Below are 20146 nucleotides of genomic sequence, written 5' to 3'. Positions count from 1 at the left end.
AACCTCTCTAAGCAACCTGTTCCAGTAGTTGATCACACTTACAGTAAAAAAAACCAAACCACTTCTTTTTTCCTAAATGGAATTTTATGTATTTTTTAATTTGAGCCTACTGCCTGTTGCCCTGCCTGTCACTCAATACTACCAAGATGACTCTGGCGATGTCTTCTTTACATCCTTCCATCAGGCATTTATACACACTGATGATGTCTACCCTGAGCCTTCTCATCTCCAGGCGGGTCAATTCCAGTTCTCTCAGCCTCTCAGTACGTCAGAGGCTTCAGTGCTTCAATCATTTGGTGGCTCTTCGCTGCACTCACTCCACTATGTCCATTTGCTCTTGTACTGGCAGAGCCTAGAACTGAATACAGCACTCCAGATGTAGCCTCACTAGTGCTCCATAGAGGGGAACTCTCTTGACTTTATGAAAGCTATCATTGTATTAGAAAGACGATAATTCAAGGACAAGACAAGTCAGTCATCAAGCTGAGAACCTCTAACTGTCTTAAAAAAAATTGACATTTATTACAAAAGAAAAACAAAATTTTAATTATTCCCCCCCATGCATGTATTGCTTATATCACATCTCCTCCTGCCCAAGAGGATCCTGTAAGCACTAAAGAGGTGCATGTGTGTGTTGGAGGGTGGGGGGAGGGCAGAGAAGCTCCAACTTCAGAGGTTTCAAGAAAATCTTCAACTACTTTGAGAACAGTAAATTGTTACCTCATGAACTAACTGAAATACTTACGAAAAAGACAAAATAAAAGCAAGCTGCATCTTCATTGATTATGGATGACAATTTGGCTTTATATGTACAAAATTATCTTTTAAAAAAGTGTAAAGATACAGACATAAGGATCTAAACAATGTTAAAAGTTACTTTACAAACATTATACCATAACAAATAAATTAACATTCCATTTTACAGAACTCCAAAAATATAACAGTGGTGTCACTGAGTTTATACAGGAACACACATTCAACTTCTGCTAACATACAAATAGATACCCTGCAGCAAAACAACATTACTGTTGGGTTCTGACAACCTATTTATTCACAAAAACACATTTTCTAAATTTATCGTGAACTACTGAGCAGTTAAGTTTTACCTCATTTTGTTGACCAACACCATTGAGTGGCTGTTGCTGATTTTGTTCCAACCACTGTGGAGCTCCTCCATGGACGATCTGTTCACGTAACCAAACAAGGCTGATAAATGCACACAGAGTGCATGTTACCACAAAACAACCCTGCAAACAGTCAGCCAGTAAGTTCTCCCTGTTAAAGAAAGGAAAAAAACCAAACACCAATGAAAAAGATATTTTACTAATAAGACTAAACTTAATCATTGTTAACTACCAAAAACAAATCCTCTTAGTTCAAATCAACAAATAAACTGGTATTTGTGCAAAAAGCTGAATTAATTTATGTGTCTACAGCTAGATACTTTCTTCACCTAATTTTCATTAAAAAAAAAATAAATCTGTTCAAGCAAAGTTTCTTTTAGGAAGGCCATACATACCGGTGTACAAATGATTTTAAGTGCCAAGATAAACAATGATTTGGAAAAGATTTTATTTCCCTCTGGTTTGGTTTGTGAAATTACTACTGTTTAACATAAATATTCCTGCAAAACAGGATCTGACTCAATATGAAGAAAAGCTTCAAGAGTAGTTCAGGAAGAACAATCTTCAAGAATAGTGAAGAAAACACAATAGTCGCTAAGTAAATGACTTGCTATAGTAAAAGGCCTATTTAAACGGCTAGATGCATAATATTCAGTCCACTGAAATATTTTCTCTGCTGAGCTACCCTAACCAAAAGAATGGAACTGCGAGGTTTGCCTTTGATTGCTCTATGTGTCAGATAGTATCTGGGGCCAAAGACTATCTCTATACTTTAAAAATCCTAATCTACAAGTCATACGTAACTGTAAAGCAGTAGCAAAACAAGGTTCAGTTAGCCAACTGAAACTAGGGTTTCACGCAATGCAAGAGGTCCTTAAGCACTAGCTTAAGCAACCCTCATCCCTAACTCCAGGTACCGCTTCCCACTTGTTTCCACCCATGCACTACTCCTTGACCACAGTGAATTTGCTCACAAAGCTAACCAACTCCAATATGTTCTTCAAAATAAGAAAGAAATATGTCATCATAGTACTCTGTCATCCCCAAAGAAGTATCAGTCTGGCTCTCCATGCAGCTGCACAAACACTTGTGCCTGCACAGCACAGTGAATAACATGGGGCTCAGAAGTCCAAAATTAAAAGATGACACAAGATGCTATTGAAATTGACTCTGTCAAAGAAATACATGTTAAAGAACAGCTTCACATGCCATTAAAATCTGACACACACTCGAGTCATTTATTTTCTCCCTAGACTCTAGAAGATATGAGAAGAGGTAGTTTAGGTTCAGTTGTTTCAGATTCTTCACAGAAAAATAAAATCTACACTTATTGGGCAATAATAACAGTATTCTTCCTGTTAATCTCAAGTGTGCATCTCTCTCCATTAATAAAAATTAATTAAATGTAACATGATCTGATGGCTTAAATCAAACAGACCAACTGAGATGACTTAGCTGAACTATGCAGGCCATTCATTCAAAATTTGCTGGATGTGCTACTGATTGTAACTGAGTTTCAGTTCCTCAGGTTCAAGATAATGAAAAAAGTAAGAACCAGACTGAAAATTTGTTCTGTTGGTATTTACTGATTCTTTAAGTAAAATTGATTTTAAAAAGACAAAGACAGACAATATTTGATAGCATATGGTTGGAGCATTAAAATCTGTCAGCTAGAAGGCAATCTGATAAAAAGAAATCCCTACCACATAGCAGACTCATTATGGATAAGATTAAATTCAAAATATAAAAATGTAACAAAGCAAACAGAACGTGACATTAATATTATTAGCAACATATATTAACATTCTACTATATGGCATCCAATTTAAACCATAGGGGTTTTTTTTTAAATTATTATTAAGTTTAATTTTGCAGTGTAAGTTTCCTTGACATCAAATACAAATCTTCATTAACCAGGGCCCATTTTGTAAAGCCAGTTTTCCATCTCCAAGGAACCTGCATAACAGAACTTCAAAGTGAGATGATTTCTACCGTAATACTGTTTGCCATACGTCTAATTATACAAGGGTAACAAGCAGCTACTCATGTAAGATGATGGAAGATAACAAGCATGTCAAGAAGAAAGGGACACTAAGTTCCAAAGCAACCATTTTGATGGTAACCTGACTAGAAAAGTTATTTATATCAAACTGTTTAAGTACTTACGTTGACAGAATATCTAATGGCAGTGTCAGTAGTGAGCTCACAGAGCCAGTAAACAAGCACTTGTAGATACGACCTGCATGAAAAAAGAGAAGTGTGATATAAATTCGATTTTGGTTACAGCCTCACTTGGAAAAGACCATAGGAACCCTCTTTTCACTCGGTGTCCTAGCTAAATTTATGACAAGGGAAAAAAATCTCAACTTTCAATGAACTAACAGAACTCAAGACCATATGCAACCACGTAGAACAAAACTGTGTTTACTTTATCTGAACATTCTTTATGAAGTATGCATTCAAAGTATAAGAACTGCCATACTAGGTTAGACCCAAGATTCATCTAGTCCTATCTCCAGCACTGGTCACACCAATGGATGCCTAAGGAAGAATATGGAAACAGGTTAAAAATACTTGCAGCAATACCTCCTCAGTACATCCTCACATGCTTCATGCAAAGCAGCTCAATTCCTGTGCCATAGTATCTCAGTGCTAATTAATCCTTGATGGATTTTCCCCCCAGAATTAATTTGCTCAATTAGGGATCTGGTGTAGTTGGGAACTGTCTATGTTAAGTAAATGGTTGGACTGGATGATCTTCAAGGTCTTTTCCAACCTAGACGATTCTGTGATATTCTGAAACTGTATAAGCCTTTGGTATTATGACACCTTGTAGCAAGGACTCTCACCATTTCATTACCTGTTTTAATGAGTTCTTTTATTGGTAAAAAATGTCAACTGAATCAGTCCAGAAAAATACATTCACGTGCCATATCAGGGTCACGAACAGTGATTTTTAAAATCTGAGATAAAGGAGGCACTTCAGACAATCCAACTCTCAGTCTAGCATTTCCTACTGCCTCACTGTACACATTCACTTTACTCAGTGTGTACACCTCTTTCTTACCCTGCATACTGTGTAGGTACCTTGGGTATTTCACTCTCGGAACCACACAGCTAAATACAATTATCACAGAGAATAAACCCATTTTGGATTAAATTGGCCCAATTAATCCTACTTTTCATCCATTAACATAAATATGCTTTGTCCTAACAGAATAGCAAGAGCATACCAGAGCCTGCTGGAAGTAGGCTGAGGGTATGCACAAAGAGATGAATTCCTTTTACTCAACACATAAGATGGGTATGCAATAAAGAAGTGACACTACCAAAAAAGAATGTAGAATTTATCCCATAATGGGATAACTGCATGAGTATCATGTTAATCTGGAAGACAGATTTCTTCAACCCTACATCTCCTTTGGTATGTTTGACAGTTTTTTTTATGCTGCACATTTTTCTTCCAGATATAAAATAATGGGAATACTTCTTTGTGAAGCCAGCCACACACGATTATGTGAGCTATGACAGAAACAGGGAAGGCAAAAGACTACATTAAAAAGTATTTCAATATTATAGAAAATGAAAGATTACGTTAAAGGAGTTTAATGCAAGATGACAAGATCTATACAAAAAAAAAAAAAAAAAAAATCACACCCATACGACAGATCCTGACAAATTTCAAAAGTAAATGTTTTTTTCAAGGTTTGTTAGACTGAATGGCTCTGTCAGGTTGGGTACCTTCCTGTGCAAATTTGTGACCCTTCACAATGCATTAATTCTTAAAGGAATACATAAATAGGGGTACATGTGCAATGAAAAGGTCTCATGTAACTAAGTTGTAGGTGGTGACTTCTGATAACATTTCAGTATTACTCAAGAGCCAGCATTAGGTTTACGGACAGTTATGAAACATAATTACCTTAATTAATCTATTGAATATTATTTTGCTGTCCTTCAGAAGCTTTAGTAAGAAAAATGTACAACATTTGCATTTTGAAAGACAACAGTAGAAAACCAACATTTGTCTAAAAACCCAAGAAAGAAACTTGAAATATTTTTAGTTTTAATGCCTCAGTTTGCTTGCTCCATGCCCATAACATCTCTTTTCCTTGCACAGGAAGGACAAGCTGCAGAAACTGGATCACTCTTTTGTAGCTGATGCCAGTATTGTGCTATTCTCAAACTAAGCCAGTGCCAGCTACAAATAAAAGCACAGAATGTATTGAGAAACTGTCTAGGGAGATGCATTTACTGGCTCCCTGCTCTTTTGTTCAAGGGGTATATTATTGCTTGTAAAGATGCACTTCCAATCATTTCCTTGACTGAACACTATATCCTCTTTAACTTTTTTCATCTTTATATGTTTAGCTTGTTGAAACATCAATAGTTCGCCTTCCATTTGTATCTGAAAAGTGTATTTCAAACTGGATACTGCACTAATTCAAATGTGCACTCTTTTTCTGTTAAATTCGTTTACTACTTATAGACCTTTTTTTAAGACTTTTTAAGAGGTATTTTATTAATCACTTTATGTATGACTGCAAAGGAATTTCACTTTACATACTAAACAAAATATCGCACTTCGATTTATAGATGGCTTAGAAAAACCAGGACAATTATTCTATCCTAATATTAATGAATGGTATCAAATAAAAACTTCCATACAGATTTTAAGGAAGATAATTGAAAAGACGCATTTTACTGGAATAAGTTTAAAAGCCCTTTTAAGCATTTTCTCTGTCTCCCACCACCTTCCTGCATTGTGCCACTGGCTTAAGAGTCAAATAGCTAGTGAAAATTTCTGAGTTATTATTATCATTTTCTGAGGGAAAATAAGTGAAATAATGTATTTGATTTTTTTTTTTTTTCCTAAAATAAACCAACCATGGTCTCATAAAACTTTGCTGCAGGAAGAGGCATGTTTTCCTGTGTATAAGAGTATTACAGTAAAAAAAAATTAATACTTACATGCAGTAAGAGGTACTACTCCCAACCATGCAAAGGCCACAAGTGTATAATGAAACCAGTATCGTATTGCTGTGCCAATACTTGTAACCAGTCCAGCAAAGATGTCTTGGATTGGAAGCCGTGAAGGCATATCTGGGGAATAAACTGTGTAGAAAAGGCACTTATGAAACAGTTGTTCTTCTAAAGAAGCATTTATGTAAAAGTCCTGGCAACTACAAAATGCTTGTATTGGGCAAGAATAGAAGAATATGCATATTTTATAGATTTCCAAGAGATTACACCAAACAAATAAAAAAACCCTTTAACACATGTTACATTGTGTACTGAGTGGAATGGCAAAAATTAATAAACATCATACTAGTTTTTGACTTAGAGAAGTTTTCTTATTAGCTTTATTTATCAACTGCAAACTCTGATTATCTCGAAATAAGCTCAAGCCTGCAAGGAAAAGCAGATTCTAAATTCAACAGCCCTCCCACTAAGCACTACCTCAAAGATATCCCTGTCTGTTATTTATAAACCTAGTTCAAGGAAAGAGCACAAGGAACAAGAGCACTTATTAATTTTGCATACTGTCAATTTGCTAGATAATTTAGATTCCACTTGCTATTTAACAGCACACACAAAAAAAAATAATCAGCAAAATGAAAGCACCACACAGACAGGAAAACTGAAGGAAACTAAGTATCTACAGCCATTGAAATTTATACAGAATGACTTCTACTTTCAACAGGTATCTGTTTCATACCATGCAAGATTTCTTCTAAGGGCACTCCTGCTACAGAACATAATGCAATTGTCTCAGCCTGTATAGACATTTTCATAGTAGTAAATTTTCTTGACTTTTTAAAATTTCACACCTATATATCACATAAACCTGTTCCTTCTCAAAAGCCAAGAAAAACAGTGACATGGCTGCTTCTTTTGTAAATGATTAGAAAACATCTCTAACAATTTCATGGCATTTAGTTAGCTTCTACACACTCACATGGATGTTGTGAAGTGGTAATGCACAGTATCAATAATAGATTCAAATGAAGATAAACTACAGCTAGGAGTTGCACAAAGACATCTCTGCCTGGATGTTTAACAGTTATGTTGGAAACAGCTGAGCTTGAAGACTTTAACACATTTAATTCATGGACTATTTTTTAAAATACCACATACTTTTAAGTATATAAGAAAATTAAATTTTTATAAGAACTACTCGAGAAAAGTTTTGCTTTCCTCTCATGGACAATCCTTTGACTTAGAAGCCTGAGAAATACTGCTTCATACAATCCACCTGCATCCCCCCTTTTCTCTACTACCTTTACCTACATTCCTAATCATCCTTTTACTAATCTCAGAGAGGAAGCCTCTACAGGAGAAAAAAAGTCTTCTCTTCAGGGTTATTTCCCTAAGTTTCTGTATTGTGAAGAGAACTCAAGAACATAGAAAAGCAGTATCAACATGCACAAGTAGCCAAAAGAGGGTGGAATTTGGTGCATTTCAACAAGTGGATTGCATTGACACAAAGTAACAACAAAACAGTAACGATAAGACAAATAGTAACTCGTTTTAAATTTCAGAAGTTCTTAGTTGTCTGCTACCTGGCAAAGAACTGGAATTCCTAAAAAAAAAAAATAAAAATATAGCACTAGGGAAGTGTAGTTATGAGAACATAAAGCAGTAAATCGAAAGCAGGACACAAACATATTTTGACACTGCCAACTTATAATTTTCTTATTACAAAACCAGATTTAGTATACAATTTGGTAGTACCATAGAAAATGCTAACTGAAGACTTCGTAATGATCTCTCAGCTCACGCTGAACAAATACTCTGGAAAATTATCAGAGGAGACAAGCAGACCTTTGTTAAGGGTGCTACAAGAATACCTACCTAGAGTATATTTGTTATACATTTATGGTATCACTCAGACAAAATTGAACTAAGCAGATATCTTGAGGCTTATTTTTCATTTTCAGAAAAATGTATTTTCATCAGAACTTTGGGATTGCAACAGAGGCTACAAGGAAAACATTAACTTTACATTAACGATTTATTTGTTAGGGGTGGGTTTAAAGTTTTTTTAAAATGCATCTTTCAGGAATTACTGAGCACTCACACAGGGGACTGTAAAAAAGGATGCCCATCCTAACTCAGTAAAGCTGAAGTGGTAATAAATGTTAGCATCTCTACATGCTCGTTTTTCTAACAGCTTTAGGATTATAGCTGAGCATTCAAATAAATGCCCAATGTAGCTACTACTCAGAGAAGACAAGCTACATTACCCAAATTTTAATAGTTTGGTGATTTTTGATGATTTCAAGAGCTGGGGGCAGGGCAAGATTGCTGTTTTTTCTCTGCTTTGCCACACCTCAAAGTATATAAAGCTTCCACCACTAGAAGCTTTATACCAGGATGATAAGGTCCTTCTATGTTCTACAACATTCATGTGGGTGAAACGCAAAAATTCCTAGCATGACAGGAACCCCTGGTGTGCAAGAATACTGCAGCACTGAAGCTTGCTGCCAGTGATTTTCATAACGAATCCCCCTCACTTGTGTCTGTCATCTATTGCCATTTTCTCTCCACATGCCACCCCCTTTTATCCACTCCCCACTACCACTATGAGGTCTGAGACTTTGACCCCTGCCTCCACGGTATACATCCTCTTCATTCCCTTTCGCACACGTGTCCTTCTCATCTTTCCTCCATTCCTTAATTCCCATCCCAGTAATCTCTCATAACTCAGTTTGAGAAATCACTTTCCTGCATTATTTACCACTTCCTCCAAATAATGTGTAACTGATCACAAAACAACCATCCAAGACTTTTCCTGTCTCCTAAGGGCTTACTCCCAAGGAATAAGGACAGGTTGTGCAGGTTTAAATATGTGTATCTCCCCCATTTATGGCCAGTTCTGCCACGAGGTAAAAAGTGGATACTTTTTTAAGCATGAAAACATTTGCAGAGAAGTCAGATATATGATCATTATGAACTAGTATAAAATACTATGGATAACTTCCTGTTGTTTTCATGTCACTGGCCAGTAGCATTTTAAAAATGCAAATCTCCCCCCCAGAAGGAAATAAAGATCCTAAACGTATTTCCCCAGTTTATGTTATACCTACAGATTTCATGCCTTCCACAAGTCCCTTCCTATAGTCTTACTCTTCACTGAAGGAAGCAGAGCTGCAGAAAGACACTAGAAAAGCAACAGCCTTCTGACATATGCTGTATCAAAAAACCCCTACCACTATTTATTATGAAGGCTCAAATTTTGTTATAAGTCTTATTTTTCTCCACAACTGTCACAATGCAACTGTATCCTATTTCATTTCTCACTCTTTCCCCATGCAAGTCAGCCTATTTATTTGACCATAACCTAATCAGGTGCATTGCCTAGTGTGGAAGAAAGCAAAACATCTACCTTTGATTAGGTAAAACTGTCACAAAACCAGCATACTCCACTTACAAGCCATTTATACACCACCTCAATCATCCTTGTACACTGATCACAAAAGATGACTATGTTACTCACTGGTAAAAACCATGTGTTTTATAGTTCATGGGTTAAAGCACTGGTTTGGTAAAACGGGGGTTGTAAGTTATTCTTTAGGTTGGACTAGAACTTCAAAAGACTCTTCTAACTTAAACCATTCTATGTTTCTGTTTTACATTCTTGAGACATACACAGACTTCACTCCAGACTGCTAAGGTAAAAGGAGAAAAATGCCACCCCTTATCATGCAAGCCACAGGTCTAACAAAACATATGAAATGACACTCATGTGCATCTCAACTGCATTTTTATTCTGCACCCTGTAACTGGCAGCAAATACGTTGAATTCTGTACCAGCATGTATTATTTTGTTTCAGAAGTTTATGCTTTTCCCAACTAGACTCTTCAGAAATGCTGAAGTTATGGACTAGAGTGTTAAAGTTTGTCAAAATGAACAAATTTAAAGATCAGCCCATTATATCCTTCAACAAAATCTTAATTACTTCAAATCACGATCCCAACAAAGTGGCCCACTTATTTCAGTATAATTACATAGCTTCTTACAGATCATTTTGTACAACATTAAAGATCCGAAAGTTCAGAACTTAATAAATCGTTACTACAAACAACATGCAATTGCTAAATGGTGGGGGTTTTTTTCATAAATTACTTAAAAATAGAAATATATAACTTAGTATTTTACAGTTATATCAGAATGATTCTCATTTTTCTTTGCCTTAAAATCTATGAACCTTGAACTCTTTCACAATAAGCTAGATATGCTAGTCATATCTGGAAGGCTTTAAGATGATCAAATAGTATCAAGGCTTATGGATTAATTAAAAAAACCCCAACCTTTAGTAATTAATGTAGAGAATTTCAGTATGCTATAGGATAGCTGAGGAGCTCAATCAGTCCAAATGATTCACAGGAACAAATAGTTCCTGATCCAACAAACTTTGATTTTACAGTTACATGTGAACAAACATGGCCAACAACAAGAAAGAGGAAGAATAGTAACAAACCAGGACTACAACAATAAAACAGCGAGGTCTAAGTGCACGCAAGCCTTGAATTAATAATTTTGCATGCATGAATCAAAAGCTTGTTTCAGATTATAATGATTTATAAACTGGAGAACATCCTACCCATGTGGCTTCCCTGCGTTTTACAATCTTTGTATGAACTAAGCTTGTGACATCGTATCAATCACTTAGCAGCAATACAGATGCTTAAGAAGCAGAATGAACCCATCCCAATCTCCAGCCAAAGATCAGGCTAGTCTACTTCTATATTTGCATTTTTGAAAATATTTATATTAATGTTACCTTTGTACAGAAACTAGAAGTTTTGAAAACTATCTTCTCATAGGAAATACAGCCTCACCTTCTATCATGAGTCAGTGCTTACGAACGTTTAGTGTGATATCAAGAAAAGTGCATACTAGCACATGACAAAGGAAAGTGCATGTGTGGGGAGGAAAACAATATAAGTAGTTGCTCTTTAAAAACTCAGAAGGAAAACGTATGAGTTAAAAATGAACAAGCACATTGACATAATTGAAAAAGACCAAAGCTACTTTTTAAAAAAACCAGTAGTATTAATTCATAACTTAAAGAACTGCAGAAAATGAATTAATAATAAAACATATAAAATCTAGCTTCAAAGTGTGCATTTGGAAATCCAGTCATTTGCTTACATGACAAAACATTTTTAGAGAACGATTCTATTATTCCAAAGAAAAATCAGTTCCTTTGTACTCCTGCCAAGATGCAAGCTGAGCCTTCTACTCTTTCCTTCCTTCCTTCCAAGCAGTAACTAACCTAGTAGTTCAGGTGCTAAAGAAGTCATAAGATGTTACAGAAATTGAAGACTGTGAAGGACTTAAAGAATATATGCTAGGAATATTTATGAATACTCCATAGACAAAAAAATTATACCAGCAAAGAAGCATTTTTGACAGAATGACAGCAACAGCCTTAACAAGCGAACCAAGCTAAACTAAAAGAGGAGTTGTTGGTATTACTGCACTATTATTCTCAACTTAGTGCCTGTCCGTTGAGGCACAGATACTAATTATGTACATGCATTTATTTGACCATATCCCATGGTGAATCAACTTATCTGAAAGCGTTTTAAATCTTGTATGATTATAGGCCAGATCCATCTTTGTTTTGGATGACTGGCATAGACCTCAATCCCACCTCTCCCTTGTCACTCTCTCTCCAGCACCTGCAACACTTTCCCAGCTCCCACAGGCAGAAGATCCAGCTTCCAGACTGGAAATCCACATTGTCTTCCAAATAAAGAGGGATAAGAGAAACTAAGGAAACCATAACTGCATGAGTATTGGCTGCAAGAGAAACAATGAAACAAGACACACTGGGCACAAAGGGCTGGAGGAATCTGTGCTAGGCACCTGACACATGCTACTAATGTGTGCAGCCTGGTAGGAAAAAAGCACGCTGTGCAATGTGGGAAGCTAAGAAGAAAACACTATCAGCTGAGGATGCTTAGTCTGGGGAGTGGCCAGTGTGTAACAGGAAGGTAAGCAGACCCTTGCTAGAGGCTGAGTGTGGAGGAAGTACTCTATTACACAGGAAAGAAAGAGGTTTGCTTATCAATTTCATGGCTCCAATAACAAATGGTAACTTGTTAAACCATAGTAATTCAATTATGTTTTCTCACGTGTCCATAAATCTGCAACTACATTACAAACTGTGCTGGTAACAGCCATGTCAGTCAAGGATTAAACTTCTGCAGGAACACTTCTGTTGATAAGGGCAGTGAATAAGCTTTCTAGTATCAGCAGTAACACACATACAAAGTGTATTTCATTTAAGACTTGTCATACTCTTCTTCCTATATCCTAAGGAAAACACTATACACTTTTTTCTTTTTTTTTCATACAAAACTAGGAAGTCCTCTTTCTTCTTAGAAGAAAGTATATAATTGAAATGCAGTCTTCTGGTCCTGCACACAAAATTCTGTAGAGGACCTAGTAGGAGAATGCAATTTTGAAGGTGGCTAATGAGCTTGTAGGAAGCTCCAGAACTGGGGATCACTCTCTATCTGCAAAGCTTCTATGTCTTTACAAAAATGTTTAACAAATAAAACCTACAAGCAGATGACACCTCTCTTACTACAGAGACCTGTACAAGAAATGTATTTAAAAAGAAAAACCTAAAAGCATTGCTTTGATCAACGTAAAACATGCTGTTCTCCTCACAGTGGTAAGACAGAGTTAATACTGTACATTTTTCTACTGATCATTTAAAAAACGGTCTAATGTGTTTAATTGTTGGCAGAAATGGAAAATTCTGAGGTTCAATATATGGAAGGAAGGTACATTACAGGATTTTTAGAATAGAAAATATTTGAACTAAACCATCTGGCTATTTAGCCTCAGTCTTCCAATGTAGAAAACTAGCAAAAAAATAACCCAAAAAGGGTTAGAGGGGAGCAGGAGAGAAGATAAGCACTCTATTCTTCTAACTGGGACCTACTATCTTAAAAAAGGAGCTTTGATTTTTATTGTACCACACACATAAAATAGTCAAACTTCATCATCTTTCCCATCTCAAGACAGTTTCTACAGTGCAGATACTCCTCAGTTAAAAAAAAAAATTAAATTACATTCTGCACCATGAACTGAGCTCAGCAATTGTAAAGAATAAATCAGCACAAGTAATCATAATGAGAAAAACATGTAGCACAAGAACTACTTTACTTGTTCAACAAGCAGTAAGTTGGCAATAATGAGCCTAGTCTGCCACCAAACCAAAGGACCTCACTTATTTCTACTACTATTTGTTAAAATGTAATTAAGAATCCTCGGGGAACTATACAAAGATACGGTCATTTTTCATCACAAGTAGCCTAACTTATTTAGTTGAATCTCAACATAAAAGGCAATGTAATACTAGGTAGTTACTGTATTTTGATTGAAATGCAAGTGGAATAATTATCAGGACCATATGAATTGAAACTGACCAAAGTCATATGGTAGTGTTGCAGGTGGACAGTACAAAGGTAACTGAAAACTGGTTTTCAAATTCGAATTTTGCAGGGGTTTCACCTTAACATTCAGATTTCCAAACACACACATTTAACAATGAGGCTGAAAACATGCCATATGCTTTAATGCCGGCAACAAAAGAATGGGACTGAGGCAGTCAGAAGACGTACAGAATAATACTTCTTTTATGGCTCACGTAAGATTATGAAAGAACCAGATCATTCATTATTTAAACAACACACACAGTCTGCAATAATATGCACAAGAACTGCAATTCAACAAGAATATAGAAGTTAAAACACAAGTTTGGATCTATCATGCTGAATGAAAACGTAATCACTTCATACATACTAAGACAAAAAAATCAAAGAAATTCTAAAAAAACCCCACCAGTAAAATGTACTTACTTGGTGTGAAAGCAAATCTGTGTTTACATAATTCACAGTATTCTTTTCTGCTGTGTTTAAGCCACTGAACTAAGCTGCAATAAAAAGGGATCATATTAAAACATGCTATTACATCTCTCTGCCTTGTCCCTCCTATTAGGAAAGCACATCAATTCTCTATTTTCAAATATAGATGAGGATGTTGGTACTATCGAGGCAGGCCTTAAATTAGCATGTTTATTATGTCCATTTAGGCCATCAAGTAAGTTTCAAAAAGTAAAAGTTAAGCTGACTGAGTAATAGTGACTCTTCAGTTACATCCCCTACATTACCAATAAATCACACCCACTAGTGACACCAATCCCTATAAATATTTCAAGATATGACACATACACAGCTAAGATTCAGAACTGTTGTATTTGTGAAAAAATGGTTGTTAAAATGCCATCAAAAGGAATGTGTGCTATAGACCAGAATTATAGTTTTCACTTTAGCATTTCCCTGATCAGCCATACACCTCAAAATGACCAAAAAGGACTAAAGTATTTTTATTTCTTGCTATGAGGTTAGCTTTCTTTTTATTCATACCTATAAATGGACAGTAAAAGCCCCAACATACTGATTTTTCTGCTTAGTTTTCATAAAGCTGACATATGAGTAGAACTGTAGTCCTAAACACAAACAATTAACAGTACTTTTCATAATTAATTATTTGTGAAGTGTAATGAACCATCATGTAAAAAACATCAAAATCCCCAAGACGTTTCCACTGAAAACTGGATTACTTACTAGTTAACCTGAAGACTTAGGACATACTGTTTTTAGAGACATGTTAATGCGTTATATTAAAAAAATTTAAAAACTCACAAACACAGAACTCACCATTCCTGATGGATAAATTTAATACTGCCAGTACACACACATGGATGATAGAGGGGTTTCTCAGGAGTTCCTTCAGACCGACAGACTCTGCATATATCTGCTGACAAGGACACAAAGCTTATTACACTACTGCTTAAAGAACTCAAATTTACAACACAAATTATACAATTAAATTCTAGAAACTTTGCTATGTAGCAAAATGAAGCCAAAATCAATTGAAAGAGGATGAAAGACAGATTTCATCTCATGCAAGACATGAAAGACTAGACAGATCACCAGAAAAAGCAACAAGAATGTTATCTGCCCGATCACATTGTAAGAAACACAAACCATGTCTAATTATATTTTTAAGATTTCTAGGAAATAAGACACAGTAAGACGATATGCAGAGGTGTTCTTTGCCTAAAAAAGTTACCAGTAAAACAACATACAGATTGTTTAGGATAATCCTCCTGAAAGTGAACACTTAGAAATGGAAAAAGTCCATCTGAGATTTGAACAAGTTAAACAGAGGCTGAGCAGAAGCAATTTACTAATGTTTAACAATGACCTGAACACAACCTTTGCTACTCTTGAACCTAACATGGGTATTCCTTGGTGTTCTTGATGAAAGGGAAACAAACACATCATAAACAGAAATAGGTATTTTGTGAGTTTGCTACCTGAGTGGAATAAGGCCATCAATTTAGCAGTCTACAGTCCAGCCACAAGAAGAAAGACATTTTCTGTTTCTTATTTCAGTTTAAATCCATAGGTCCTGCACCTTCTTTATTGTCTATTTTTGACATTTTCTTACAACTGAAGATTGCAGGATGTTTCGTGGACAAAGAAGTGCGCATAAATCTCTCCCTCCAAAGAACAGATATCTATTTCAATACCATTCAGTTATCCAGATCACTTAAACACACAACTAGATATAAATAAAAATTAAGTATTTTATTTGCTTACTGACAGATGCGTGGTATCTTCCCTTTACTCCTCCTTTTAATTCTATTAAAGAAATGAACATAAAATGCCCATTTCTATAGAAGACTTAAGTTTAGGATTTTCTCTTTTGTTAATTATTTCTCTAATCGACAATATCCAGCAAGTCTGCAAGAGTGTAACAGATACACATCAGAGATCTTTGCTAAAAAAATAGCAGCTTAAAGTACTGATGTAAGAGGACTCAAAATACGCAATTTCAAGTTTGAATCACCTATCTCTGTTCTTAGTTGAAATTTCCAAAAGTCAACGTTTGTCTACACAATGTTCTAAAAGATACAAAACAGTAAAATACTTTTTTCTGTAGAAGTCACAATAAGACCATATCTATAGTTTGCTCAGTATTAGAACAGTTTCTACGCACAAAGCATAGAATTCAAATGATTCCCAAGAAAAAACAATTTTCTATCTATAAAAGAAGGGCTTGAATTCACTCAGGCAGGCCAAAACCATAGAATTAACAGAAACACACATTCAGTACCACATCAGTGACGCTACAGAGAGACATAGAAAGTACTTCTGTCACAGCCATATTGAGCAACGACATATCACTGCAAACATCAAGAGCCCCTGGGTTTTCCACCAACAAGAACAACCAGAAGTGCTACTTCACCTAACAAGTGATTCTTCTATCCTAGAGAGTACTTCCAGGTAGCTGCACAGGACAGGTCTCTTCAACTGACGGGCAGGACCTACCCACTAGCTGTGGCATGCCCACCTTCCTGCGGCACTCTTCCAAGCCGAGCTATTTCACTACAGTAAATTGACAACTTTGTACATTGAATCAGCCTCACAAAGGGTCAGACAAGCGCTAGAGCCAGCACAAGAGACAGGACGTGAAACCGCTGCTTTAAGAATGCTCTCTGGCACCAAAGAAAGCAAGTTAAAAGCACACTGTTCTCTGAAAGACCCCCATAGCTCTCTGAACCCACTCATTAATGGTCCATTGGCTTTCACAGCAGACTGTTCACTTATTCTCAAGACTGCTGGGGAAAAAAAGACATAATTTGCTTTACTGAAAACAAATAAATTCTTTATTTGAAAAAGGATTTCCTTGTTTAAGTTACTAAAACAAGGTAAATCTCAATTATATTTTTTCAAAGGCTATGAGAATTTCTAGCTATTCCCGCTTGTTTTATAAATCCAAACAAACATATGAGTGCAACAATCTGGACTGTTAAGTAGTCGATCGCTTCAAATCAATAAACCCCGATGAAGTACATGTAAAGATATGCACCTTATGACCTACTGTCACATTCAGAGGGAATTCCACTGTGTAACAGATGCTATTTTTCCACTTGCTCATACACTCTGCACCCCATTCTTCATGTGTGTGTTTTGGAAAGAATGACCTTGGGTAATGCAGTCCTTTTTTGTTCCCCCTGGGAATGATTCTCTGCCTATCACCTCTCTAACTGGATGTTCATCACTGTAGTATCCAAAAGTAAAGATTATGTTATGTAGCTGATTTAACTAGAAAGAAACAGATATATCAAAACCTGGTATCTGGTGCATTTGGGTTCTACAGAGAAGCAATTTTTCACATTCATTCCAAGGCAAGGAAGCTGCCACTTAGGTCTGACAGTTATTACCCTAAACTGCCTCTTACCTGACCTCTCACCACCCAGTAAAGTTTTCTAGCTCCACAGTATAATTCAGTCAAGCAGAAACCCACCAGAAATCAAATGGCTGTACTACTGTTAGTGGGCTAGCAATAGTTAGGAAAGTCCACTTGACACTGTAGCAAAAGTTCAGGCACAAGATAATGTTAGAGCATGGACTTCATCTCCCTTAAGGCACTAGCGGTCTTTCCTGCTCCTAGTGTTTACAGCTTTCTAACCTTGGGAAGTCTCTTCAGCATTCTGGCAAGTGTTGTGGAATTCCAATAGTGGGAAATTCCAATAGTTTGAAACTGTAGAAGTTGTAACATTCTAGTGGTATTTATGGAAAGTGAGTATATAGACTAGTTACTTTCATCCCACTACTCAGAGCTTTTGAGGGTAATATTGATAAAACTACAATATAATATATAAGGTCACATGTATATGTGTTTGTGTTTATATAGAAACCCAGAAAAGTCCAAATTCCAAGTGTAGAGTTTAACATGAAGATTTAGGTAAAGAAGACAATGCCTTAGGATGTAATTAACATCCCCCTCTTCTTTCTCTTCCTTGTCTCTCCCTTCACCAACTTAAGTCCTGTAAAAGCAGGTCAGATCAAAGACTACCACCGTTCACAGCCTGTAACAACTCATCAACTATGTTGTTTCAATTAAATCCACAGAGAGGGATTTAATCAACTACTGAAGTGGTCGTTCAAAAATTACCTACTCAGCTGGTCATTTCCAGGTATCCGCTTCACAGTTTACAATAATCTAGTTTTCTGGGCAACCAGAGGTCAAGCAATCAAAGTTTCACTACGTTAACTTCATCAGTGTAAGTGCTGGTCTGCAGAGGCACGACAGCACTGCAGCAAGTAATTTTAGAAGTTGTTAGATCTTAAAAATACCAATATTTTGATAAACCGTCTGCTTTCACAGATACTAAAGATGTCTACAGCACAACCCAAGGGACATTTCTACAAAGGTGCTGTCATTTCATCTGGTGTTTCGTGTTTTCCCAGCTTTTTTTTTTTCTTTTTAATCCTCTCAAACTGGAAAATCAAGTGCCACTAGATAAAAAGCTACATTGAAAATGATGCCAAAGTAACAAAAGCCAAGACACAAAACACTTTCCTTGGAACTGACTCACTACTGCAATGTGTATTTGTAGTTACTGCTTAAGATGACAAACAAAACCCAAATACTGCAAGAAACATAGCACAACACACATCCTCTATTTATTTTGGTTTACGCTACAACATGAAGTCCTGGTTTATGAAAATTCTGCATTATCAGCTTGAGCTACATAGTTCCCGAACATTATCTGAGCAGAGCAAAAGTGCTGACAAAACATACCCACATCTGACCTCAAGTAAAGCAATACCCTTATAAAAAGAAACTACACATTAAACCACCATGGCTATGATCTCTTTGTCAACTTTTTTAAAATGAGGAAAGTTACTGGGTTTCTCTTGTGGAAGAGACAGAGCAACACGTCAGCTCCTGCATCATTTTACTATTTCAATTTTTCACGTAGATTTTCCAGCGTACAAAGTTAACCTTGCAAAAGCAGCAGCTAAACCTGCTGTTACTATTCAGCCGAGAGTGGAAATTTAAAACACGCGAAGTTACAGCCGCGGGTATGACAGCGTCTGCCGGCCACGAGAAAAGCGGGTCCGGCCACGAAATCTGCGCGACTCGGGGCAGCCCCGGCTTCTGCCTCCCGCGCCGGCATTTCCTCTCACAAAACCTCTAACTCGCCCCCGAGCCCCCCCCCGCCCCGCGCGAAGCCCCAGCCGCAAAGGAACGCGGCCGGCGGAAGCCTGCGGCGAGTGCCGGCCGCCCGAGGCGGCGGGCCGAGCGCCGGTAAGGGCCGGGGCCGCGGCGGGGTGTTCCCGCGGCACCACCCTCCCCACCGCCAGGCCGCGCGTGGCTCCCAAGGGCCGCGGTTATGTAAGGGGCACCCGCGTGCGCACCAGCCCGCGCGCGCGCGCGCCCGCCCGCGCGCGCGCCCGCCCGCCCGCGTGTCCCGTGTCCCCCCCCCCCCTCCCGCCCGGCGGGCCCAGCAGAGGAGGGGCGCGGGGGGGAAGGGGGCGGCCCGGGCACCTGCCGCCCCGGTAAGCGAAGCCCCGTCGGGCATAAACAGCCCCCGGCCCGCGCAGCGGCTGCCGGGCTCGGTGACGCGCCCCCTCCCCGCCTTCACCCTTCGCGGCAGCGCGGGCAGAGCCCCCGCTGGGCCGGGGAAGGGGGGGCTGTGGGGGGGTGTCGTCGGCGGAGCGAGCGCCGTACCTTCCTCGGCGGTCTCCATCTTGTGTGGCTGACGCAGCGCCGGCCGAGCGGGTGGTGTGACCGCGGGGGGCGGGGCCGCGCGGGGAAGCGGTGCGGGCACCGTAGAGACCGCACCACCGAGCCGGCAGGGCTAGAGCGCCGCCCTCGCCGCGGGCGCCGCCTGGTGGCGGTGGCGGGGCCGGGAGGCCCGGCAGCGGGGCACCGTGCGGGGCCGGGGGCGGCGGGCGGCGGGCGTGCAGGTGGCCCGACGGCAGCTGCTCCGTGACTGCCCCCCTCCGGCAGCGCCTGGCCCTGCCTCTGCGGGCGGAAGCGAGTCAGGGCGGCACAAGGCGAGCGGGAGAGGAGGGTTGGTAGCCACGGCGGCGCCTGGCGCGGCGGAGGGACGCGTCCGTGCTCTGGGAAG

General features: G+C 38.4%; 1 protein-coding gene across 7 annotated transcripts in view; it reads right to left on the bottom strand.

Annotated features, from left to right (window-relative positions):
* Positions 1–19815, bottom strand: part of MARCHF6 (membrane associated ring-CH-type finger 6) — a 51172-nt gene extending 31357 nt beyond the window's left edge. For 4 of the 7 annotated variants that reach the window (XM_074899506.1, XM_074899508.1, XM_074899509.1 and 1 more), the window contains exons 1-6: positions 19744–19771; positions 14871–14970; positions 14010–14083; positions 6096–6239; positions 3291–3363; positions 1107–1275 (exon numbers count right to left, since the gene is read on the bottom strand). In XM_074899506.1, coding sequence (XP_074755607.1) covers positions 1107–1275; positions 3291–3363; positions 6096–6239; positions 14010–14083; positions 14871–14970; positions 19744–19762 — 579 coding nt within the window. In that variant the 5' untranslated portion in view covers positions 19763–19771. Of the gene's footprint in view, positions 1–1106; positions 1276–3290; positions 3364–6095; positions 6240–14009; positions 14084–14870; positions 14971–19743 lie in introns of all 7 variants that reach the window. The other 3 variants (XM_074899507.1, XM_074899511.1, XM_074899512.1) reach the window with 2 other exon arrangements.
* Between the last annotated feature and the right edge of the window lie 331 nt (positions 19816–20146).

This window comes from Athene noctua, chromosome 2, assembly GCF_965140245.1.
Source record: "Athene noctua chromosome 2, bAthNoc1.hap1.1, whole genome shotgun sequence".
Lineage (NCBI taxonomy): Eukaryota > Metazoa > Chordata > Aves > Strigiformes > Strigidae > Athene > Athene noctua.
The sequence above is the reverse complement of the archived record's forward strand: the minus strand, read 5'-3'. Positions and strand labels throughout refer to the sequence as shown.